General features: G+C 44.9%; 1 protein-coding gene across 1 annotated transcript; it reads left to right on the plus strand.

The window, feature by feature from the left end:
• The first annotated feature begins 1,195 nt into the window (after positions 1-1,195).
• LOC113407452 (regulator of G-protein signaling 21-like) lies at positions 1,196-26,452 on the plus strand. The gene is made up of 4 exons (XM_026656001.1): positions 1,196-1,206; positions 6,787-6,863; positions 14,793-14,959; positions 26,249-26,452. Exons 1-4 carry the CDS (start codon positions 1,196-1,198, stop codon positions 26,450-26,452), a joined length of 459 nt encoding a protein of 152 aa, XP_026511786.1.
• The last annotated feature ends 262 nt before the right edge of the window (positions 26,453-26,714 follow it).

Below are 26,714 nucleotides of genomic sequence, written 5' to 3' on the forward strand. Positions count from 1 at the left end.
AGTGCAGGTTTCACTTGATTAAACATTGCCCAAAACAATATTAATTCATACAGCCCATATACCTAGGAAAACCTATCACTGAGCATTCAGCTGGGCAGAATGTGTAGGGGACAACACAGCAGAAGAACATGAGGAGAGGAGAGGAGAGGAGAGAAGGAAAGTAGTCTGCAGGCCAACATGTTCAGAGGAGTGGGGGAGAGAGAGAGAGAGAGAGACACTAAGGAGGACACAGAAACGTACAGGAAAAGGAGGAGAATCAGGCTGTATGAAGCAAGTGCTGGGAAGCTCGGGGATAAATAACAGAGGGAAAGGAGAGAGAACATGAAAATCAGAAGGAGACAGTGCAATTAGTTTTCCCTGAAAGAAAATACACTTACAGCATTGAGGAGCATTGAAAATACATCAAGAGTTTATATCAAAAAGAGATGTATTCTGAAAGAATTGCTGTAGCTGCCGCTGGGATGTTGCATGATCACATTACTAGTAGTAGAAGTAGTAGTAGTAGGACTAAATACTTATATTATTATAGTATGCAAAGGCCCAGGGCCCCATTGTTCAAGATGCTGTACAAACACACAAAAGGAACAATCCTGTCTTGGAGGGCTTACAATCGAAAGATACATATAGAAGGAGGACAGGAGTTGTAGATACAACATAAAAGTAAATGAATTCAGAAAAGAATTGGCACAGCTTTGTTAGTTGTATGCAGTGTAGGGTTTGTTTGTTTTTGTTTTGTTTATTGGGGAAAGAATTAGGTAGGCAGGAAGTAGGAAAAGGAAAGAGGAGCAAGAGGAACAGGCACTGCTTCCCGCCTTTCTTGCCATGATCGGCAGGCTAGTAACAACATGGGTTCAAGACCAGGAAGTGGCCCACAAGACGATGTCTCCGTGAAGATGTTGCTCAGAGTATAAAGAAAGTTTGAGAGATGTTTCCATCTAAACCATGTTTAATTAAATAGCTATTCCTTGCGCGGGAGGGATTAAATTAGGCTGGCTATGATCAAAAACAAGCCATGTTTGTGAAACAGAAATAATTTGAAAGAAAGTGGTAAAAACAGAATGTCAATTTGCAACCCGCTGTTTGGTTATTTGCATACTAATTGTAATGTTCCTGCTGTCACATTACCTTCAGCTTGAAGATCAGTCAGAAAGAAAAATTCTGCATTACCTGTGACAGTCAGACAGTGGAACGAAAAATGCCAGTGAAGTGAGTTGTTGTTTATGGCTATTTTTATCTGAGAAGATGTATAGAATCGGACAGTTGATGTCTGATTAGCCTGGACAGTTTTTATTTCCTTCGTTGATTATAATTAATATGCTGATTTTGGTCCTTGGGGCAAATTCTGCTCACAATACTCATGAGAGTAATCCGATTGAAGTCAGTAAGATCACTCTGAGTGAAGCAAACAGCACTACTCTCATGAGGAAAGTACGCAGGATTAGGTCCATTCTCTCTGATTTGCCCTGGTCTGTCATTCTGCTTCCCCAGGAGATTTGAAAGCAGTTAAATATTCACTGAACTTCCCACTTATTTGTTATATATTTGATTAAAGTTGTTACATTTACTGGTCCAATTTCTCTGCTGGCATAACTCCACTAAAGGGAGCAGAGAGCTGACAGGCTCACAGATTGTCAGACAACTAACAATGTCACAATTTCATATAATATATTCTATGGTTTTTATTTGTGTTTTAATACATATTGCCTATATTTAGATTCCATTTATATATATGCAATTTTATTAATTTTGTGTCTATAATTTTGCACAGTTATGATGCAAGCAAATTGACAGCTATTTCAAAATAATGCTTGCAATGTTATAGTATCAATGCACTAACCTTATAAAAATTCCTCTGAAAACAATGGCACTCACATGATAACATATTAATGCTCTCATGTTGCATTTTGATAAATATACAATTAATGAATACTATTATTGTCTGTAATATACTTTCATAACTCTATGTGGAATATAACTCGCAAACTCCCCTGTGCAGCTCAGTAATAGCTGTGACAACCTAGCTCTCAGTGAATATTTAAGAATACCAAATATATTTATAGTACTCATGACTGAGTCAAAAATTTTAAAAAGCCCCTCAATATATTAATCAGAATGAAGAGTTTGACCAGTTTTAGCCATTACCCGTTGTTTAGTCTCTGGAAACACATCTTTTTAAGTCAATATATATAGGAGCATCAGTCCCTGCTAGGGTCAACGACTGGCATAAAGAACATTCCTTAGATGATTTCAGGAACAGATTTGTCAGTCAGATAAGAGCATCATAAACTTCACATTAAAGGTTCCTATAAAATTCTTTGACAGATGTCCAGTCAACCCTGAAAGAATCTGCCCTTGCATTTCTACTCCACAGAAAGAAGCAGCATAGAATTCTTGATTGGGTTTTATGCAGCTGCGGAGGACAGAGATTCCTCCCCATTAAGAATTATGAATAGCCTCCATACCTGATAGACACAGGAGGCTGGCAGTGCTTTGGTGAGACAACAATCACCAAGTCTAATTTTAGCTGGACTGAGCTCCTGTCCTCATTAGAGGCCATAGCTTCATGGTCTAAGCAGGAGCTAGGAAATAACTAGACTTGCATATTTGGAACCTAGCAGGGTCAATTTAGACCCTTCATTGTTCTGAATAAAATGAGTGATTTCCTTACCCAATTTACTCTGTGGGAGTCTTTTGGATGAGAACATTTTTACCAACAATCTCCTCCAACTCACATCTCCTCCTTGGTCTTTTGATTTCCCACCTAGGGTAAGTCTTCACTGCATAGTTAACCAAGGCTCCTACCAGGTTTAGCCCAAACTTCCTTACCATGCACACAGAAGAACCTCTGACCAGGGTTTGGAGGTGCTTAAGCCCAGGCTAGCTTACCTGGGTATAGGTTAGAACTTGAGCCCCGGCTATACCTTGGGTTGGAAACTGCCCACTTTGCAGTAAGGACATAGGCTAAATCACTCAAGTGCTGATAGTCAGACAATGCCCTTCCCACAGTTCTCTGGATGGACATTTTGTGTCTCCCACAACTGATATAACTGACTGGGAAAGAATATGAGAGTATCACAGCACAAAGAACCGTGAGATATGTCCCCTGACACACACAGGCAAGTGCAGAAACAGTGAGGATATAGTAACATGGACAGTTTTCTACAGAGGTGCTCATACCCAGCCTAAGCTAACCTGGGTGCTCAGAACTGGGTGCTAATCACGGTATTACCAACTTCAAGAGATCAAAAATCATGAGTCAGACGGCCAAAAAATCTTGAGATTTTTTTCTAAAGATTATATTGTGGTTTAGATTTTTTTAAAATGTTTTTAATACACCTCCCCTCCTCCTAGTCCATACCCTGTGTATGTGTGACAGATAGTGTTGCCTGTTATCCCAGATATATCAGGTACAGTGAATTTTGCCCCTGCTGCATGAGCTTGCCACATCTGCCCATCCCCTGCCCAGCAATTACTTCTGCCCCCAACCTCCAAGCCAAATCCTGTCATCCTCTCCCCTCCGCACATCAATTCACCCCCACTCCTCCTGGGGTTTCTCTCTCTCTCTCTCTCTCACACACACACACACACACACACACACACACACAGGCTTGCGGGAGTTAAAGCAGGGTCCCTTCCACCCATTCCAGGCATCAACACGGGATGAGTGTGGGGTGGACTCACTCTGCAATTCTTTCTCCAGGCCTCCCACCATCCTGGGGGCAGGACCCATCCCCACTTTAGCCACTTGAAGGGCTGGTAGATATGAGCGTCCCAGGGTTGGGGGAGGTGCAGGGGTGCTGTGCCATCCTTGTTGGTCCCAGGAGGGAGTGGGGATTAGACAGCAGAGCTACCTAGAGCTACTGGGTTCTTTAGCTCCCTGCTTCACCCTCCCCTCTGTAAGAATGGCTTTGGAGAGGGGGAAAAGAAAGGAGGTCTTCGAATAGCTGCTCTGACTGGTTGCTCAGCCCGAGGAGATGGGCAAATGGGACATGCAGTGAATCAGGTGGGGTTTTTCAGAGAGTTAGCAACTTTGAAATCATGCAGGTTAACTGTGAACTGAAGATATACTCCTAGTGTTTGCCAGCGGTAGCCTAGTATTAACACAAATCTTTGGGATAAAACACCTCTGTCCAGACTGAGCCAGAGAAGGATATAGGTTCAAGAAACTCATCACCCTTCAGCACCTTTCCTTAGAGATGAGGAGATACTCTTTTCTCCTGTGGACATGAGAGTGAAGTTACCCATACAACAATAATATTAACCAAATTTGTAAATAATTTTTACAAAAAAGGAGAGAAAATGGAATTAAAACAAGCTGTTTGCTTAACATACCTTGATTTACCCTTCTGATAAGCTACACCAAATATGGCCATCTCAGCTTAGCTACAGAGGTAAAAGAAATATTTTATATGACTAAAGAGCAAGTTCCTGCTGTGACACCTCCTTGTCTGTGAGATCCTGCTGTTGTGTCCAGAGGGAGGCGAGTGACGCCACACCTCACTCAGCCAGCTTATTAAACCCTGCATCTCGGTCAACTTGTATGTCCAACAAGCCCTCCTTGATCCAGAGCAGCTACCTCGGCTTTGCAAACCAATAACCTACACAAACAAGAGAGTTTGGACACTCTGCTTTCTCTAGGAGCCACTAAGGATACCAAAAACCTTTAACAATGCCAAATAATTGCTTTTGAAAGGCTTAAGAAACTAGCTTACATACTATACTTCACACACCAGACTGCACATGTCTGCCCCAGCCAGTTTCTGCATTGTCCTTTCAAAAAGGCAGATTGGCATTTTGCTCAGTACAACACACCTCTCCCACTAATTTTTGGTTATGAACTATGAATTAGAGAATGAGGCCTAGATCCTCTCTCATAATCGCTAAAAATGGAGCCTTTACAAATGTCATGGAAGTTTTAGTGAGTTTTCTCTGGTGCATGTAACCAAACTCCCCCTCATGCCAATGTGATTCTGTGTGCTGGTGGTTTCTCTTCATCTTAGGGGTCATCTACTCCATGAGTTCACCAAGATTTTTACCTTGAACTTATTAACTCAGAACACTTCACACTTGAAAAGGCTCATACTGACACTCCCCAACTGTTTGTTTGTCATCGTTTACCTAGGCTGATCCCTTGGGCAAGCCACAAACATTTGCCATTCGCAATCAATTAACTAATAGAAAAATACTCTGAGGCTATGTCTACACTTAAAATGCTACAGAGGCACAGCTGTAGGGCTTCACTGTAGACACTCACTACAGGGTTCTCCCACTGCCGTAGTTAATCCACTTCTCTGAGAGGCAATAGCTAGGCTGATGGAAGAATTCTTCTGTTGACCTAGTGCTATCTACCCAGGGGATCAGGTCAGCAGAGCTATGTCTCTCAGGCATGTGTATTTTCACACCCCTCAGAGATGTAGCTATGTCAATGTAAGTTTTCAGTGTAGATCAGGCCTAATTTACACATATCCTCATCTTCACTACACATAGCGTGGTCTGCACTAGGGGGAAAATGGTGTATTTAAAACACGTTAAAATGCTATTTTAGACAAGGCAAATTGTAGTTTTAACATGTTAGCTGATTGAAGAAAACCCTAAGGACAACTAAAGTGTTAAATCTACAACTTGCCTTGTCTATGCTAGGATTAGAACATTTTAGTTAACAATAAACCTTTTTTCCTAGTGTAGACATGGCCTTAGTGCAGACATGGCCGTACATTTGAATGGCACAGTCATTCCACTCTGTATATCAATATGAAAAGCACATCTTGATGAAATGCTAAAATATAAGTGATAAGTGGCTTAAAATTATCTAAACTAGACAAATTGTGCTATAAATATTGCTGTCCAGTAAAATCTTCAGAATCTGGACATTTTAAAAAAATGGAGCCAACCTAATAAACAGAACATATAAACAAACAACCACTTGACTGCTCTGTATCGGATACCCCCTAGGGTGGAAGATTTACATAATAAGGGGTTTTATTCATTGGAGAGACAATGGATAACAGTTCAGATGTTCAGCAAGTCTGTTTTAGACCATATTGCACATGCACCAAGTCTGGAAGAAAGGAAGGAAAAAAGGAAGGAGAACTTAAAATTATTAACTAGTTTGGAAAAGATCTTATTCTGCCCTGACAGGTTCCTAGATTTAGATACATCAGCCCAGAACTGAAAATGTCTTGAATAATTGTATTCTTGTGCTTTCTTGGGAGGGGGGAGCCTCCAACGCCAGTGGGAAACAAAAAAGACAGATTATTACAGCTTTAACAAATACTTAATCAAAACCTTGTTAAGAAGCAAAACTATGAATGGATCCAGATTTTTATACTGGTAGGAAACTGAGAAATAGCCCATTTATCACACCATTGCTAGTGTGATAACCTTTTAGATAATTTTAGTTATTGCAAGCAAAAAGTGTCATATAAATTAATGGTTAATCCATTCAAAGTTGAAAAGAAATCCAGCACTCCACTACAGAAAAGTGACTAATATCTCTCCTGCACCTTTATTATAGTTCAGACAATTGCAAACATTATTACTATTGTCTCTTAGATTAATAATCAAGTTGCCAGTGTCAAATTACATTCTATTTTGCAATGCTCTATGGTTATCTGTACGCTAAAAAAAGTCAGACTTCCTTTTACCTTTTACTGTTTGATATATGGTGCAGTGCTGTAAGTAACTCATCTTGCTTTGTTAATGAGGGGATGATGACATGTTCCAAGCAACAGAAAAACTAACATAGACTGCATAGGCAAAAGATCACAATGCTATTTTCAAGGGTAGATGTTGTTTCCACAGGTCAACCCCTAGGGAAACAATGGCATGGTCTGAGTCGGTGGATACACTACTAGCAAATAAAGGTAAGAAGTACCTGTAACTATAAAAACATATTTACTGACTCTGTTTACCTGAGGTCACTGAGAGCTTTGGCACCAACTTCAGTGGGAGCAGATTCAAGCCCAAAGATAACAAGGAGTACTTGTGGCGCCTTAGAGACTAATATATTTATTTGGGCATAAGCTTTTGTGGGCTAAAACCCACTTCATCAGATGCATGCAGTGGAAAATACAGTAGGAAGATATATATATACACACACACACACACAGAGAACATGAAAAAATGGGGGTTGCCATACCAACTCTAACGAGACTAATCAATTAAGGTGGGCTATTATCAGAAGGAGAAAAAAACTTTTGTACTGATAATCGGGATGGCCCATTTCAAACAGTTGACAAGAAGGTGTGAGTAACAGCAGGGGAAAAATTTGCATGGGGAAATAGTTTTTAGTTTGTGTAATGACCCATCCACTCCCAGTCTTTATACAAGCCTAATTTAATGGTGTCCAGTTTGCAAATTAATTCCAGTTCTGCAGTTTCTCATTGGAGTCTGCTTTTGAAGTTTTTTTGTTGAAGAATTGCCACTTTCAGGTCTGTAATTGAGTGTCCAGGGAGGTTGAAATGTTCTCCGACTGGTTTTTGAATGTTATAATTCTGGACGTCTGATTTGTGTCCATTTATTCTTTTGCACAGAGACTGTCCGGTTTGGCCAATCTACATGGCAGAGGGGCATTGCTGGCATATATCACATTGGTAGATGTGCACGTGAACAAGCCCCTGATGGTGTGGCTGATGTGATTAGGTCCTATGATGGTGTACCCTGAATAGATATGTGGGCAGAGTTGGCAATGGGCTTTGTTGCAAGGATAGGCTCCTGGGTTAGTGTGTTTGTTGTGTGGTGTGTGATTGCTGGTGAGTATTTGCTTCAGGTTGGGGGACTGTGTGTAAGTGAGGACTGGCCTGTCTCCCAAGATCTGTGTGAGTGAGGGATCGTCCTTCAGGATAGGTTGTAGATCCTTGATGATGCGCTGGAGAGGTTTTAGTTGGGGACTGAAGGTGACAGCTAGTGGCATTCTGTTACTTTCTTTGTTGGGCCTGTCCTGTAGTAGGTGACTTCTGGGTACTCTTCTGGCTCTGTCAATCTGTTTCTTCACTTCAGCAGGTGGGTATTGTAGTTTTAAGAACGCTTGATAGAGATCCTGTAGGTGTTTGTCTCTGTCTGAGGGATTGGAGCAAATGCGATTATATCTTAGAGCTTGGCCGTAGACAATGGATCGTGTGATGTGGTCTGGATGAAAGCTGGAGGCATGTAGGTAAGTATAGCGGTCAGTAGGTTTCTGGTATAGGGCGGTGTTTATGTGACCATCGCTTATTAGCACTATAGTGTCCAGGAAGTGGATCTCTTGTGTGGACTGGTCCAGGCTGACGTTGATGGTGGGATGGAAATTGTTGAAATCCTGGTGGAATTCCTCAAGGGCTTCTTTTCCATGGGTCCAGATGATGATGTCATCAATGTAGCGCAAGTAGCGTAGGGGCGTTTAGGGACGAGCACTGAGGAAGCGTTGTTCTAAGTGAGCCATAAACATGTTGGCATACTGTGGGGCTATGCGAGTACCCATAGCAGTGGATGGTAGAATTTGGCCAACTCTAGAAAGAGTGTCCTCCACTTGGACTCCAGTTTTCCTATCCAAGGAAGTGGGAGTTTTCTGAAATTACAGTCTCACACCTGAGTACAGAAGAGTTTCTCTACATTTACAGGATTAGAATAATGCAATAGATAAGTAGTCTGTTGCTGTCCATTCACATGTGCAAAAAATATTTTAAACAATGGCACCTTGAAGATTTGGGACTAAATTCTCTGGAGATGTAATTGGTGCTTCATGTTCCATATTAACTGCAGGGGTCTGATCCAGGAAATAGTTATTCACATACATTGTCTACAAGTGAATAAAGGCTACTCACATGAGTAAGAATTTACAGGGTCAGGCATTAAGTTGGTCAGAAAGATGGTTAAGTGCAATGGTTAAAGAAGATTCAGATTGGGTGGGGAGCCGTGCTGGAGCACTCCAGCAAGCCAGGGAGAGGAGAGGGGTTTTTCCTCTGATTTTAGCAGAAGGGGGAGCTACGCTACCCTCATTCACCTCCCCTACACACACGCACACACACTCAGACTCCCTGTGTAAGTTTTAAAGTAGCCTAATTTCTGCCAGCTTGGAACTTTGCAATTATGCAAAATAAATATGTCTCCATTCAGATGCCCAGAAGTTAAAAGAAGAGTTGGGAAAGAAGGTGAGGCTGGTCATAAAGGGACAGGTCAAGGGGAAAGTCCCACTAAGGTGTGTAGTCAGCGGTGCATGTGGCCAAAAGATGACTAGCATTAAGGCACCAGATAAAGCAGCCTTCCCCAACACTCACACATTAACTTACATCTGCACCATAGGTATAATTAGATGATCACATAATATGAGGTAATACCACATCATTTTTTGCTCTCTACAAACTTAGCTATTCCTGTGGAATTCTTGGTTTTGCTCTCTGGGCGGTATTGTGGTTTGTTTAGGCCTTTCTGACAATGAAAATATAGTAGAGAACAGTGTGTCTTCGTCATAGGGCCTGATTCTCATTCGCACAGTGTGACAGTTCTACGGGTACCCAGGACTGAGAGTCATCTTGTTACTCTCCTGCCTCCAAAGAGAGGGAGACTTGCTTGTGCTTAACTGGGTGTTGACTCCCTAACACCACCAGCCTACTAGCTATCCAAAATCTCCTCTGGGCTATGCCAGCCATCACTCTGCCTTGCAGGACAACAATAGGTGCACCCCAGTCCCCAAGTCCCTTTGAAGCATTCCTCTATAGTGTACAGTCCCTTATCCATTGAATGCCTCACTGAAATACCAGGTCTTCTGTCCCCAAGGGAAGAGTGTACAGACCAGCTGCTCTGTTGATTTCACAGCCCCCTGTTGACTTTGTATGTAGATATGTAACCATTGTGTTAGCTTACACTGCTTAACATGTTGGCACAGAGATAGGTCAATAAACATCTTTTATGTGACAGAAAGCCTGTTTGCCAACTCTGCCTTGATACAGACTTTAAAACACATTTTCATTATACATACTGTGACAAAGTTCCTCCTCTATCTTGGTGGGTCCTGCGTTTATTGGCAGATTTTCCTGCCTCAGAGATTCACCATGTGGGTTGGGGAACAGCCCAGAGACCTTCCCCTCTGGAAGAACCCACAGTCCAGGTCAATTGGGAGGTTTGGGGGGAACCCGGGCCCGCCCTCTACTCCGGGTTCCAGCCCAGGGCCCTGTGGACTGCAGCTGTCTATAGTGCCTCCTGTAACAGCTGCATGACAGCCACAACTCCCTGGGCTACTTCCCCATGGCCTCCTCCAAACACCTTCTTTATTCTCACCACAGGACCTTCCTCCTGGTGTCTGATAACACTTGTGCTCCTCAGTCCTCCAGCAGCACACCCACTCACTCTCAGCTCCTTGCACCTCTTGCTCCCAGCTCCTCACACTCTCACACTACAAACTGAAGTGAGCTCCTTTTAAAACCCAGGTGCCCTGATTAGCCTGCCTTAATTGATTCTAGCAGCTTCTTCTTAATTGGCTCCAGGTGTCCTAATTAGCCTGCCTGCCTTAACTGGTTCTAGCAGGTTCCTGATTACTCTAGTGCAGCCCCTTCTCTGGTCACTCAGGGAACAGAAAACTACTCATCCAGTGACCAGTATATTTGCCCTCTACCAGACTCCTGTACCCCACTGGTCTGGGTCTGTCACAATACATAACTCCTTACATAGTACCTGTACATACATTTCACAATATTAACAACCAGTGTGACCCTGGCTTTCATTTAAGACTTTACATGATAGTCTTTGGTGAACCAGAATGTACATACCAGGATCAGGATATTCTTGTAACCCCCTTGCTAGATGGCACAGAGCAATTTATAGGTCACAGGATCCTTTACACAGCCAAAATGATGTAAATTTAAGGACTTTTGTAGAATTGAGATTTAAGCTGTTAAACCGTTAATGTGATATATTCTGTTTTTCCTAAGGTCTTCTTTGTAATACAATGTTTAATGTGCAGTAAGCAGCTATATACTATTCATTTTCTTTTCAACCAGCCTTCCTCAGGTGCCATTGAAAGAACAAGGCAGTTATATCACAAAGACAACTTAGGCCCTGATCTTGCGAACACACGAGCTTCAATTTATACACTTCAGTAAGACTACTCGCATGCTCAAAGTCAGGGCCGGCTCTACTGTTTTCGCTGCGCCAAGCAGCGCGCCGAATTGCCACCACGGATGGCGGGGGCAGTCCATGTGCCGTTTGGGTGGCACACGGGTTTCCGCAGCGGCAGCAATTCGGCGGCAGCTTCTGTCTTCAGCCGGAAGACAGAAGCCGCCGAATTGCTGCCGCTGGCAGCTGAACATAGAAGCTGCCGCCAAATTGCCACCGCCGTGGAAATGTGCATACCATCCTAACGGCACACGGACTGCCCCCGTCGTCCACGGCGGCAATTTGGCGCGCTGCTTGGGGCGGCAAAAACACACAGACTGCTGCCCCTTGCAGATTGCCGCCCCAAGCACCTGCTTGGAATGCTGGTGCCTGGAGCTGGCCCTGCTCAAAGTTAACCATATAAGTGTAGGGTGACCAGATCATTGAAAAGAAATAGCGGGGCGGGGGGGGGGAGGGAAAGAAAAAAAAAAAAAAAGCCGTTTTGCAGGTGCCGGGGGAATTAGCAGGCCCCGGGCATATGCGGCGTGTCCCGCCGCCCCGCAGGGAAGCAGCCGCTGGAGCACAGCCGAGCGGGAGAGGCACGGGGCTCCGGACCCCGGCAGTGGCGGGGGAGAGTGGCTCAGGGCCGCGCGAGTGGCCACGTAAAGTTTATCGGCTGTGGTGGGGGGGACCCCAGCTGGCTCCTCGCCCTGCCCTGTAGGGGGGTAGCATCCCCGCCCTGCGCCAGCATGTCCTGCCGGCCACCGCAGGCCAGGTAAGGAGCAGAGTCCCCCCTTCCCCCTCGTCCTGGCTCCTCAGCTGAGCGGCATTCCTCCTCCCTACCAGGCTTGCAGCTGTAATGCTGGCGCAAGCCTGGAGGGATGGGGTGGTGGCCGGCTTCCAGTTCCTGGAGCTGGAAGCACCGGGCGGGCAGGCAAAGGGGATGCTCCCCCAGGAGGGAGATGGGGGGGGGCTCAGCTGAGGAGCCGGGGGGAGGGGGAGACTCGGCTCCTTACCACCCCCTTACAGGGGCGAGGACCAGCCGGGGTCCACCCCGAGCCAATAAACTTTACATGGCCACTCATGCGGCCTCGAGCCGCTCTCCCCCGCTGCTGCCGGGGTCCGGAGCCCCTCGTCTCCCTCCTGGGGGAGCAGCCCCCTTGCCCACCCAGTGCCCGTACTCACCAGCTCCAGGAACTGGAAGCCGGCCACCACCCCCTCCCGCGGCAAGCCTGGGAGGGAGGAGGAATGCCACGTGCTTGGGGAAGAGGCGGGGCCAGGGCAGGGATTTGGGGAGGGAGCCAATGGGGGAAGGAGAGAGTGGAGTCGGGGTGGGGGTGGGGCGAGAGCCCTTCCGGGAGGGCAAAATTTCTTGTTTGTCCAGTGTCCTGACCGCATATCGGTCGGGACGCGGGACAAACAAGCAAATATCGGGACAGTCCCAATAAAATTGGGACGTCTGGTCACCCTATATAAGTGTAACAGGATTGGAGCTTTCCAAGATAATTTAGGTGGCCTAAATAGACCAACTAATTTTTCCTGTTACTGTTATTTCTAAATTGTGCTCCTAAAGTAGCCATGCATGCATAGAGAATCTTCTCTTAACTGCTCACTTTACAAGCTAAGTAGAAGAAATCTGTGCATGCTCAGTGCATTGATATGCACTGGTAACTCCAACCAAACCAATTATCTTTGGAACATGCAAAGGCACTTTTCCTCTGACAGGGCTATTTCCACATCAACTTTAAACCCCAAGCCATTGTGACTGTTGAGCCATTCAAAAATTGCTTGCAAGTTGTTGTTTTTTAAACAAGAAAGGATGTTTTCCGCTCTCCTTGCCCATCCTCCATTGCAGTTGAACTGTTTTTACTCAAATCTCCCTTCCAACCATACCCCCCCACACACACACACGCACAGTTCATCTTCATGCAGAGATAGAACAAAACCAAAACATTCAGCCAAAAAGGTGAAAATTTAGGGAAGTTATCAGTGACTGAAAGAAAGAGGATAGGCTTGAAACAGTTAACTATAAGGGTTGCACTGTCACTCCTGCTACATTTCACCCATATGTTGACCTATGTTGTTCCTGGGTTGTGTGGTTTTTCGTGGGGCTCCTTTGTTTGGTGGCTTCTTTGTATGGCAGGTGGAACAGGTTTGTGTTTTTTTGTTTTTTTGCCGTAGTTCCTCAGGATTTAACTGAATGCCTGTCTCAAGTGGTACATATACTGTGTCAAGCAGCAGCTTTCCAATTGGCCTCTGCAATTCAGATCATACACCATTCCTAACTTATCAGTCATTGTTTCTGGCCATCCTCTCCCTTGGCCCAGGACATACACCTGATTTAGTCCAGATAATGAGAAGTGCTATGTGCTATCTACACAGAGTAAAAGACAGCTCTTGCCCCCAAGACCTGCCCTTTCTGTACCTCCCTGGCCCTTCCACTGTTTATGGCCTAGCAGAAGGTTTTATTTTGCTCTCATTTAAGTTAATTGTAAAAGTCACATTGACCTCAATGGGAGCAGGATCAGTCTAGAGTTCTGTAACAAGGAAACTACTGATAGACAAAATTCCCATCATCATTCCCATCTCAATGCCAATTTCAATACAAATCCTGTACAGCTTTCAAGAACATAATGAATTTCTCTGCGTTTAAAGTACAGTTGCCAGATGGAGTTTTCAATTGAAAGGCATAAAGTCTTAAAACTTGAATTTAAATTGCATTCTTAAATATTCTCTTTTCATTTACATGGACTTTAAATAAAATGATAGTTTCACTCTCCCAAAATAAGTTTTAAATTTCCACAGAGTGTCTCAGGATCAGTCTGAAATGGATTTCCTGAATGGGAGAAAATTGTTTTAAGATGACAAGATGTGGAGTACAGGATTATTACTTCTTATCTGTATTACCTACTAGTACCTAGAGGCCCCAACCAAGATTAAAACTCCACGGCAGTTGGCACTGTAGAAACACAAAGAAAGAGAGACTCCCAACCCTGGAGTTCTTATTATCTAAATAGACAAGATTAACTGGATTTCCTGGATATCCCCGGTCTACTATTGGGGAATTGAGGCAAAGAGAGATTAAGCGAGTTCACAAGGCCACACTGGAATTCTGTGGCAGAGCCAGGAACTGAACGGGCATCTCCCAGGTCCCAACATAGTGCTTAAATCCCAAAACCTTTTCTGATGGTGTAAAATTTTCATATGAACTGTAATACTGTAAATAGTGTAAAGTTAAGATTTTTCATTAATTAGTCAGTCTTTCTAATACGAGTAAATATCTTCCCATTGAAATTACTTTTCACATGTCAAATTCTGCAGTTCTGAGTTGGAAAAAACTCTTTTTGATGACTTGGAATATTTGAAGGGAAGCGGGGCGGAAACTAACAGAAACCAACTATCTTTCTTCAATGGGAGTTTGTCTGAGTGATCAACCCCCAAATGTTAACATTTGGTTATGCTGATATAGCGAAATCCTGTGGTCCTTTCTCAGACAAGACTCCCGTTAAATTCAAAGTTCCAAAATCAGCCCTTTATTATACTTGTACAATTTCATTGAAATGAAAGAGGTTTTGTTTGAGTCTAACAAAAGGCTGAATTTGTCCTAAGGGTTTGTAGACTGAATAAGAACAGAAGAATTGAGATTTTGGACCCTAACATGATTTACCCTCTGGACTGCTACATAGGTTAGATATGTCTTATAATTTATTTTTCTATTTCTGCAGATGGATTGGATGCCTTTAGAACATTCCTGAAGTCTGAGTTCAGTGAGGAGAACATTGACTTCTGGATGGCCTGTGAGGACTTCAAGAAAACTAAGGCTTCTGCTAAAATTGCCTCAAAAGCCCAAAAGATTTATTCAGAATTTATCCAGGCTGATGCTCCAAGGGAGGTAAAACAGTCGTTTTTACTTTCTTCAGATAGTTTCCAGGGATAGTCCTCAAGTTGCAAAGCTCAGATCCAGAATGTCATGATATTCAAGATCATAGTGTGTCTATAACAGGACGCATTTATGAAAGACAAATAACTACAACTACAGATAACCAAACAGGCTTCCAAACAGCTTGAGTCCCAGCTTTGCTTTGCTTTTCTCATTTACTAGGGAATACACCCTTTTTTAGAACTCTTAAAAGCACACAGAGACATCTAGTGTCTGAATATACACTTCAAGTAAACATTACACAGGGTTTGGGTTCAGTGCTACGTCTTAATGCATGCATTCTCATTTTGATGCATGGAAATGTATGCATTATTCCCAACTCTCAATTTTGGGGCTTTTTTTACCTGTCTCATGAGGGTAGTCTTTCGTCATGTTAACTCGTGATTTTTCTCTTACTCAGAATGACTGTCATTTCCCATTACTCTCAAGGGGGTTGAAAAGAGTATGATCGCAATTTCCCTGCAGTCTATCTGCTTGTGGAAGGGAGGCTGCCTTTAATAAATGTGACTGACACCTCCCACAGGCAAAATGGCTCCCATTCTAGACCGGGCTCTCGACAAGACAGTTAAGAAACAGACTGTGAGGAGCATCGGAGACCCTGTAAAAGGTGCATGTGCAGAATGTGGGAGGAGCAGGACACTGGCAGGTGGGGTAGGGGAGAAGCAGACTTCCTCTGCAATTCTAATGGAGGGTAGAGGGAGGCTGAAGAAGGTGGAGTGATAGTGATGGGGTAGGAGAGAGATTAGATGGCAGCTCCCTCATCTGAGGGGTGGAGGAGGATAAGAGGAGCCCCCTTCGAGTAATCACGGGAAGGACACATTTTTGCATGTGTAGCTGAGGCTGAATTTTGACCCTTAAAAGCTCTCACACACTTTGGGGGCAGGTGGAATCCCCCTAAAGCTTCAAAAACCCATAAGGCACATAAAAACCCTCACAAATTTATTAGTTTATGCATCTCATGATTATTAAGCCAATGTCATGATTTTTGAATGGTTAGGGTTGGCAATAGTGGCTGTACATTTACTTTCCTTGGCTTTTCATTGACTATATGCTTCTTTATGGTACGATAAACTATATTCCCTCCACAACGTAAATTAAAGTGTGCTACTGGCTACTATTTGTTCATTTCCTTTAACACAGATATTTTTGATGTGATGAATCTTGAAACATTCCCTTAGAAATACTCCTTCACAATGCTCAATTTGATCACGAAAGAAAATGTTTTGTGTGAATGAAGAAATATGTGAATTAATTACCTTATGATGTGTGTTCCCTCAGTGACCTTTGCACTGATCCCTCTGCTTTTGATAGTAACAGTGTTTTGAATGTCCTGATGTCTTATGATTGTTCAAAGCTCTTTTACATTAATTATTATTATTATTACTACAAACAAAATTACAAAAATTAAAGGCCAACTCCTATAATTTTTGTCTTGCTGAAGTCAATGGGAGTTGCAGGTACTCAATTCCTCTGGATTTGAAGCATGTAAAACATGAGTGAAATTATCTACCTGAAACTGCAGATGATAGCAAAAAGGATATTATTATAATTAAATGCTGGTAGCACCAAGTAGGAGTAATTAAATGAGAGGGACTCTAGTTTAGTACTTATCTGCTCATGAATCCCCCTTTTTAAAAATTATTTTATGACATGTCGTTTCTTCTGCATTAGGTAAAGTAACACTCAGACTTTATTTTTTAAGCAAAACAAAACATTAAAATGTCCTTAAGACTACATTATATATAAGGCCCTTCATTTTCATTTTTTACCAATTTTCCCTGAAAAATTCCTGGGTTTAAAAAAATTATTTGACTTTTACTAATTTTCACCCAAATTTTTGGACATGCCAGAAGTCCCTGGACCCAACTCCTCATTCTGGAAGGAGAGATGGTGGCTTGGTCCCTCCATGCAGAGTCCCTGCTAGATGGCACAGTGTGCCGCTGCAGAGGACAGATATTCTGATCGGTGGCAGCTGCTCTGCAGTGAGTAAGCAAAATGAGCAGAGAGCTGGGTCCTGGCAGCAAAGACCACCTGACTTGACCTTTGCAGCAACAGGTCCATAAGGAACAGAAGGCTTCCTTAACTGCTGAATTGTGGTGAGTAACAGGCACCTCTTCTCTGATGCCCACCGTGAGTGCTGGGCACCCCTTCAGCACCCTCTCTCATCTGTTTGCTGCCCCTTGTGAGTACCAGGTACCCCACTCCCCTTTGAGGCACCCCTCTCCTCTCACTCACTATCCCCAGGCACTCCACCACCTTATGCCCCCTATGAATACAGGGTACCCCTTCCTCCTCCGGGTACCCCACAGTCCCTGCCCACTGGCTCTCCTGAGTACCTAGCACACTGTCCCCCTCCAGACACTCCCCTACCACCTGCCCCCTGCCTCCCATGAATACAGGGCACCTACCCCCACTGAGCAGCCCCTGCTTGCTGCCCCACTTGAGTGCCAGGTGTAACAGAATGCTAAACTGTATTATACTGTTCACTAGGAGGTGTCATGTGTAACATACCTTCATTAAGCTCACAACAGCCATACTTCCTAGCAGTGCAATAGAGCATCTTATAGTGAACACATCTCTGGTGTGTCTCTCTAAGAAGGAAACTCTGTAGCCAGTCCATATCTGTTACAAGAGTCTGACATTCTAGTAGCAGCCCTGCAGCCTACTCAGTACAAGAAGCACATGACATTGTGTCAGAAGTAAAGGTAGTCTAACTGGGCCAGAGGAGAGTACAAATAGAAGAAAAATAGCAATAAAGGTTGCAAACAGAAAGAACAAAGCAACAAATATTGCAGGATCAATTTAATCAACAAGCCACTCTTCAGTGCTCCTGAGAACTTCCGTTTTCAAGACCTTTAGAATGGACAGACTGGAAGCAGTATTTTGCAAGATTTTGAACTGCTACAAAACTCTACCAGGAAACTGAAGATATTCAGGTATCTTCATTAATTTATGCTATGGGGAAGCAGGCTAACACATATCTTTAAATCTTTTGCCTTTACTGAAGCTTGTCACAAAGATTATTATGAAAGGGCTCTGTATGTGTTTGATTTCATACTTTATACCTCAGAGAAATGTGGCTTATGAAAGAGCATGTTTTCACCAGAGAATTCAAGAATGAGGAGAAAATGTTGACTCTTTTATAAGAGTTCTGCATGCATTGGCTGAAAACTCTGATTTTGGGACTGCAAAACATGAAAATATCAGAGACAGTCTAATCATTGAGCCTAGAGATAAAACCATTTCACAGGGACTACAATTAAAGACAAATTTAAATCTACAAGCTGCTACCCCATTAGCAAAGCAGTCTGAACTAGTCTAACAACAGAAGAAGAGGCAGGAGCAACTTGAAAAACCTGAAACGAGCTTAGAAGCTGTAAACAGACACACCATGAGAGCTAAAAGTCATTAATATAGAAGCCCTGAGGCTATGAAGGAGTCCCAGGCTACAAAGAATTTCAGAGTAAATGCAGAGGATTTGGAAAAATTCATAGCTTAAGACATGTGTCATGCTAAACATGAAATATGTAATAAATGCACAAAATATGGACATTTTGCAGCTGTTTGCCATACCAAGGCAGTCAGGGAGTTGACTAATATTTCAGACAATCAAGAGCCATTTTTTCTGGGATCTATCACATGTGGTGACACATAGCCTGCCTGGAGAGTGAAACTGAATATTCCTGGGAAGACTATTAACTTTAAAATGACTAAGTATCAGATGTGACAATCCTCTCAAAAGGGACTTACAATCACCTATAATCTCTCCCAGAGCCAAAATTACCTGATATCTCCTTGACTAGCTCTGGAGGTAATCTGAACTGCATGTGCCAGTTCACCAGAGAAACAATTTACAAAGACAAAAAGTTTTGTATTCAGAATTTACGTGATCAAAGGATCAAAGACCAACAATCTTCTCAGACATATCATGGCAGTTGATATATGTTTGAGTTGTGTAATTAGAAAGCCAGTATGATTCACAGATACTTAACAGACTGATCTACTGAACTCTAAAGATAGCATGATTTTGTAAAATAGTAGAAATATACAACTTAAAGGAGAGATCTAATAGAATGTTAGATTGTGTTGTACTAGGTGGCACTGTGCGTAACATACATTAAGACTTAAGTTCACAACAGCCATTACTGACAATGCAATAAAGAATTATATAGTGAATATATCTCTGGTGTATCTCTCTAAGAAGAAAGTGCTGGAGCCAGTCCATATCTGATACAGAATCTGACCTGTTAGTAGCAACCCTGCAAACTACAAGTAGTGCATGACACCAGGCACCCTTCCTCCCGACTCCCTGCCCACTGCACCCTATGAGTTTTGGCCCCCATGATAGCCCCTCTGAGTAGCTGGGCCTTTCAGCACAGCCCTGGCTAGATGATACTACCCAGACAGGAGTCCCAGAACACAGAGGCCAATGCACTTCCCCCACTGGACAGAGGCCCTGGCACTCTCCTGACTCCCAGCCCCTGTGTCCCACCTCTGTAACAGGAGAGATGATTATTTGGGGAGGGGGTTCTGGTCAAGTAATATTGGTTGTCTAGTTTCTCCAGTGGCTGTCAGGTGATAGTGACCCATTCTGAGTGCTGGAGGAGTGTAAGTCACCAACAATAAACTGTTTTAAAAAGAAAAGTTTTATTCCTGTAATGGAAATTAGAAATAATAGTTTCATAAATATTTGAAGAAAAATACCTGCCTGATGATAAAAGTATCAATAAATCTTCACACTGATAAATCCAAGGAATGCACAAAATTGTGATAAAATACATGCTTTCATAAACAGAAAAACAGTTTATCAGTCCACATTCAGAAGCATATAGATTATTCAGCTATTGTGCGTAGTTCAACTACAGTCTTGTTCCTAGCCTATCAAGTATTCAGCAGATAATAAAGCCAATCTATTTTATTGGCCTATGTGACAAGATGGTCAATATAGTATGGTGGGTCCTGTGCTTTCCTTGGTGGGGGGGGGGCTGAAATACCACCCCTAACCCCTGCTCTTGGGGCACCGAGGGCCCCACTAGTGGCCCAGGAAGGTGGTAAAGGAGGGAAGCGGGGGAGGGGTCTGGGTTTGCTCCTCACTCTGAGTCCCAGCCCCTCTCAACCCCTGCAGGTTTTTACCCTCTTCTCCCTTGGGTGGGGTACCTTCAGTCCTTAAACGCTGGGGGAGGGAATGTCCCTCCCCTGCTGGGGCAGGGTCTCCCTTACTCCGGTTTTCTGTTCCTCCAAGTCTAACAGCACACCTCCAAGCTCCAGTCCTCTCTCCTTCCTCCTTCCCCGTGACTGCCTGAAGCAGGGGGTTTTATTAGGTTTCTAACAGGGCCTTAATTGATTACAGGTGCTCCAATTAACCTGTAGCAACCCTCCCTAGTCTACAGGGAACCACGCCTTAATTAACCTAGGGTCTATATACTTCCCTTCTACCACTTCCCACTGCTCCCTGGCCCTCCTGTATCACATATCCCCCTCCCCTGCTCAACGCCATAGGGTTGGGCTACTTGGGACGAAAGACAGTGTTGTCGTGATAGGCCGTCCGCGTTGCTGTGTTGGCTGCCGGCTCTATGCTGGATTCGGAAGTGAAAAGGTTGTAGGGACAGGAACCATCTAGTCACTCGTGCATGCCTCTCCTTATTTGTGTGCATCCATTGGAGCGGGGCGTGGTCCATCACAAGGGTGAACTGCCGCCCAAGTAGGTAGTACCGTAGAATCTCCATGGCCCATTTAATTGCTAGGCATTCCTTTTCTACTACGGCGTACCGTTGCTCCCTGGGCAGGAGTTTTCGGCTGAGGTAAAGGATCGGGTACTCCTCATCTCCCACCATCTGTGAAAGGACGGCCCCAAGTCCTACCTCCGAGGCGTCTGTAGGATGAATTCCTTTGTGAAATCTGGGGCTATGATCACTGGATGGCTGCAAAAGGCTGTCCTTAGGTCTGTGAAAGCTTCCTCTGCTTCCTCAGTCCACTTAACTATCTCCAGGCCCTGAGATCTTATTAGGTTCGTCAGAGGCGCTGCCCTTGTGGTGAAGTGAGGGATGAACCTGAGATAGTACCCTACTATCCCTAAGAATGCTCTGACTTGTTTTTTCGGATTGGGCAGAGCCATTTCTGTATTGCCTCCACTTTGTTCCACTGGGGCTTCACCAGGCCCCTTCCAACTACATACCCGAGATATCTGGCCTCGGCTAGCCCTATTGCACATTTGGATGGGTTAGCGGTGAGGCCAGCCTGTCTAAGAGTATCTAGTACTGCTTCCACTTTCCCCAGGTGTGTCTCCCAGTCAGGACTATGGATTACCACGTCATCTAAATAGGCAGAAGCATACTTGGCATGGGGTCGAAGTAATCTGTCCATCAATCGTTGGAAAGTTGCGGGGGCCCCATGGAGCCCAAAAGGGAGGACGGTATATTGGAAGAGGCCGTCAGGTGTAGAGAAAGCGGTTTTTTCCTTTGTGTCCTCAGCCAGGGGGATCTGCCAGTAGCCCTTTGTCAAGTCCAAGGTGGTCAAGTATCGGGCCTTGCCTAACTGATCCACCAGCTCATCCACATGTGGTATCGGGTAGGCATCGAATTGGGATACCTCATTTAACTTTCAAAAGTCATTACAAAACCTCAGGGTGCCATCAGGCTTGGGGACCAAGACAGTAGGGCTGGACCACTGGCTGTGGGATTCCTCAATCACCCCAAGTTCCAGCATCTTCCTTACTTCTGCCCTAATTTCTTCTCTTTTTGCCTCCGGTATGCGATATGGTTTTATGGTCACCCTTGCTCTGGGACAGGTGACAATGTGGTGTTGGATCAGCGTCGTATGGCCTGGTTGTGTGGAGAACACATCTTGGTTCTGCTGGATCATTTCAATGACCTCTGTTCATTGTTCTGGGGCTAATTCGGGGGATATCCTTACCTGCCCTTGTGGGCCATCTGCCTGGGGTGTGGCCGGCAGGATGGCCAGGCACGTCTCCCGATCGTGCCAGGGTTTCAGTAAATTGACATGATAGATCTGCTCTGGCCTTCGGCGGTCTGGCTGCTTTACCTTATAATTCACCTCCCCAACAGCTTCCACGATCTCATAGGGTCCATGCCAACTGGCCAGGAGCTTACTTTCTGCTGTTGGTACCAGCACCTGTTCTCCTGGTTGAAATTTCCGTGTTTTTGCCTGACGATTGTAGTAGGTTCGTTGGGCCTCTTGTGCTTTCTCCAAATGTTCTCGTACTATGGGGGTCACTTGGGCTATTCATTCTCTCATCTGGGCTACGTGTGCAATGACATTCTTCCCTGGGTTGGGTTGTTCCTCCCATTCCTCCTTCGCGATGTCTAATATGCCACGTGGGTGGCGTCCATACGGGGAGAAACCAGTAGAGGCTTGGGGAACTTCTCGTATTGCAAACATCAGATATGGTAGGAGGGTATCCCAATCTTTTCCGTCTTGGGCCACCACCTTTCAGATACTCTTGAGAGTGCGGTTAAATCGCTCAACCAGACCATCTGTTTGGGGATGATAGACCGAGGTCCGCAAGGCTTGGATGCGGAGCAGGGTACATAAGTCTTTCATTACTCTCAACATGAAAGGAGTCCCTTGATCTGTCAGGATCTCCTTAGGGATGCCTACCCTAGCAAAAACCTGCACCAGTTCTTTTGTGATTGCCTTGGACGTGGGGTTCCTTAAAGGAATGGCTTCGGGGTACCGTGTAGCATAGTCCAGGATGACAAGTATGCTTCGGTGGCCCCGGGCTGTTATTTCTAGTGGGCCCACTAGATCCATTGCTATTCTTTCAAAAGGAACTTCAATTATGGGCAAGGGTACCAACGGGGCCCTTAACTGAGGTCGGGAACTATGCAGCTGGCCCTCTGGGCAGGAGGTGCAATAGTGTTGGACTTCTGCCCGTACCCCCGGCCAGTAGAACCTTCTTAGGACTCTATCCAGGGTCTTGTCTATTCCTAAATGTCCCCCAAACAGATGACTGTGAGCTAATTCTAATACAGCCCTTGTGTGCTTCCGTGGCACCAAGAGCTGTTCTACTACTTCTCCCCGTATTGGCACTACCCGGTACAACAGATCCTGCTTGATTATATAGTATGGCCCTGTGCCTTTGGTTTTCCCTTCTACTGGCACGCCATTTACCTCTACTACCTCCTCCCTCACGTTTGCATATAGTGGGTCATCGTCTTGGTCCTGCCCAAAACATTTGCGTGCGGGACCAATCTGGCCTGATTCTATTGACTTGGGTTCCCCTCCTTCTTTTGGGGTGGTTCTGCTCGTGCTGGAGGCAGTCTCTCGGTCTCCACGAGCCTTCCTCCCAACCAGGGCAGCTTTCTGGTTTGCTGCCAAGATCCTGGTTTCTAATCTTTTGTCTGCTCTCCTTTCCCGTCTGGATTTCCGGGACTTCCCAGGGGGTGAAAATAACTCTGGGGAAAACCCAGCAAAAATTGTGGTAGGATCATCCATGGGTACCTCACATTCTGCTCGGGGTTTACTTCCCTTCCCTAACTCAAGGGGGGGGAGTAGACTCTTGAACCCAGGAAAGTCCCTGCCAATTAAGACTGGGTAGGGGAGCTTGGGGACCACCCCTGCAGTCATCTTGGTAGTACTTCCCTGGATCTCAATCCGTATTGGAATTGTGGGGTAGAAATTTACTGTGCCATGGACACATGTCACTCCAGTGCTCTTGGCCCGGCTCAGTTGGTTTTGCCCCACTAATTTCCCTGAGACCAATGTGACAGCACTCCCAGAGTCCACCAAAGCTATGGTCTGGATGCCATTCATCTTTACTGGCCTGGTGTACTCATGTTGGATCGCAACCCCCACCAGGCTGATTAGGCCACATTGGTCCCCGGGATCCCCCAGATTACATTGCATGGGCTCCTCCCTGTTGGGGCACTGGGCTGCTATATGCCCCAACTCCCCACACTCATAACAGCGATATCTCATTCCGGAAGTTGCCCTCTGTCTTGGGCCCTCTGACTCGCTTCCCCAACCTTCTTCCTTTAGACCCCCAGGTCCCTTTGGGGCCTCAGGCCGCTCCTTGGTGCCTGTTCTTCCAGCTATGGCTTTCCTGGAGTTCTCGATGATCCGGGGCCTCGGGGTTGGGACTGGTTTCCTAAAACGCCATGTTTCAGCTCCCGGGGTTTAGAACAGTTCACGGGCTGCCAGTTGTCTCTCTACAAGGGTGACTAGTTCGTCATAGGTGGAGGGGTCATTCTGGCCTACCCAGGCTCGGAGGCCCGAGGGTAGTCCCCTCGTATAGTGATCCAGTACCAGGAGCTCCATCATTTTCTCTGAGCTGAGAGCCTCCGGGCGTAACCACTTCTGGGCTAGGTGGATTAGGTCAAATAGTTGTGATCACGGTGTCTTGTCTTCACAGTACTGCCATTCATGGAACCTCCGGGCTCTCAAGGCCGTTGTTACCCCTGCCCTGGCTAGGATCTCCGCCTTCAGTCGGGGGTAATCTGCTGCCTCCTCTGTGGTCATATCATAGTAGGCCTTCTGGGACTCCCCGCACAAAAATGGGGCAAGGATCCCTGACCACTGGTCTCGGGGCCAGGCCTCCCTCAGAGCTGTCCTCTCAAAAGCCAGGAGGTACGCCTCCACATCATCCTCCCGGGTCATCTTCTGCAGACAGTAGCTGACACGTATGGTCCGTGTCCCATCATACCCGTGGCTCAGCTCCGTAAGGACCTTCACTTGGTTCACTAGTTCCTGCAGCATGGCCCGATCTTGGGTGGCCTGGGTCATCAGCAGGTGATTGGTCTCTTGCTGCAGCCGCACGGCCTCCTGTTGGGCAGCTGCCTGAACCCAGGTAGCCTCCTGCTGGGCGGCAGAGGCTTGCACCAGTGCTTTGACCAAATCCTCCATCTTGAGGCAGGGTGGTTGTGACCCACTCTGGATTATGTTCATGGCGCAGAGATCCCACCGCTGACACCACGTGTGACAAGATGGTCGATATAGTATGGTGGGTCCTGCACTTTTCTTGGTGGGGGGGGGCTAAAATACCACTCCTTACCCCTGCTCTTGGGGCACCAAGGGCCCCACTAGTGGCCCAGGAAGGTGGTAAAGGAGGGAAGCGGGGGAAGGGTCTGGGTTTGCTCCTCACTCTGAGTCCCAGCCCCTCTCAACCCCTGCAGGTTCTTACCCTCTTCTCCCTTGGGTGGGGTACCTTCAGTCCTTAAACGCTGGGGGAGGGAATGTCCCTCCCCTGCTGGGGCAGTGTCTCCTTACTCCAGTTTTCTGTTCCTCCAAGTCTAACAGCACACCTCCAAGCTCCAGTCCTCTCTCCTTCCCCCTGACTGCCTGAAGCAGGGGGTTTTATTAGGTTTCTAACAGGGCCTTAATTGATTACAGGTGCTCCAATTAACCTGTAGCAACCCTCCCTAGTCTACAGGGAACCACGCCTTAATTAACCTAGGGTTTATATACTTCCCTTCTACCACTTCCCACTGCTCCCTGGCCCTCCTGTATCACACCTAATTTTACATTTCTGTGGGTGTAATGGTGCAATAACTATGGACTAGACAGTGACTTGGACTACGTGCTCACACAGAATGAGCACCCCCTCAAACGCCATACAACTCTGAGCAGACCGTTTGGATCTTGGTCCAGTTGCACAGTAGTAAATGTTGCTGAACACCACATTACACCCTTCCCAGAGCCAGTCCTGTGTGATCATCCTACTCTCATGGACCACAGCTTTATTATTATTGTTAATAATTAGCCAATTAAAGAACAAGTAGGAAGTCTATTTTCACCTCAAAAGACACTTATTACTTCCCTTATGATTAATAAGTTACACATTTGCAATTCATCGGGAGAACAGAATCCCCTTTAGTTAATAGTTAACATTCAAATAGCCCTAGAATGGCTGGAAAATTAAGGTATCTCGGTTGATTGAGTTGTATGTTTTATAGAATATCTTTTGCAAAGGGTAGGTCTCTGAAAGGAAATGCAAATACTTTCCTTTCTGTATTATAAAGAGTTAGAATTTCCTGCCTTGATCTATACTTAGATAATCAAAGGCATTTTTTATCTTCTTTCTGTGATACCATCTCTTTAAGCCCAGGGAGCCAAAATAAACTAATATTCAATATGCTAGAAAATAAAGGCATTAACTATGTGCTAGTTTGCATCAGACAGCATATTCTGAGAAAAAATTCAAATAGTATTTGCATCATGCGCGAATACAAACTTCAACTCTCCAGTAAAATTTAAACTAATTTTATTACACCTTACTTTCCCCAGATTAATATTGACTTCACTACCAGAGACCACATCTCTCAGAATATCTCGGAACCAACCCTGAAATGTTTTGATGATGCTCAGAGACTAATCTATAGTCTCATGGCCAAGGACTCTTTCCCTAGGTTTCTAAGGTCAGAAGTTTATAAGGAACTGGTAAATAAGCAACAGAATGGAAACCAGAAAAGATGGCTCCCATTTTTGTGAATAAGGTAAATATCAAAGACACAAGGATTATGAATCTACTCTATACCTTCCATTGCAACTAAGTATAGAATAATATATTGTTAAAGTAGTTATGCACACTACATCTAAGAATTCCCATTTGCTTTTGAAATACAAAATGCACTATACTAAAATGTATAACAATATTACTAAGAGTTGTTTGGGAATTTTTCAATGAAATGTTTTGCATCAAAAATGCTGATTGATCAAAACAAACTTTTCATGGGAAAGTTTCTCAACTCTT

Source organism: Terrapene carolina, unplaced genomic scaffold (genome assembly GCF_002925995.2).
Source record: "Terrapene carolina triunguis isolate 2854851 unplaced genomic scaffold, T_m_triunguis-2.0 Scaffold211, whole genome shotgun sequence".
In the NCBI taxonomy this organism is placed as follows: Eukaryota; Metazoa; Chordata; order Testudines; family Emydidae; genus Terrapene; species Terrapene triunguis.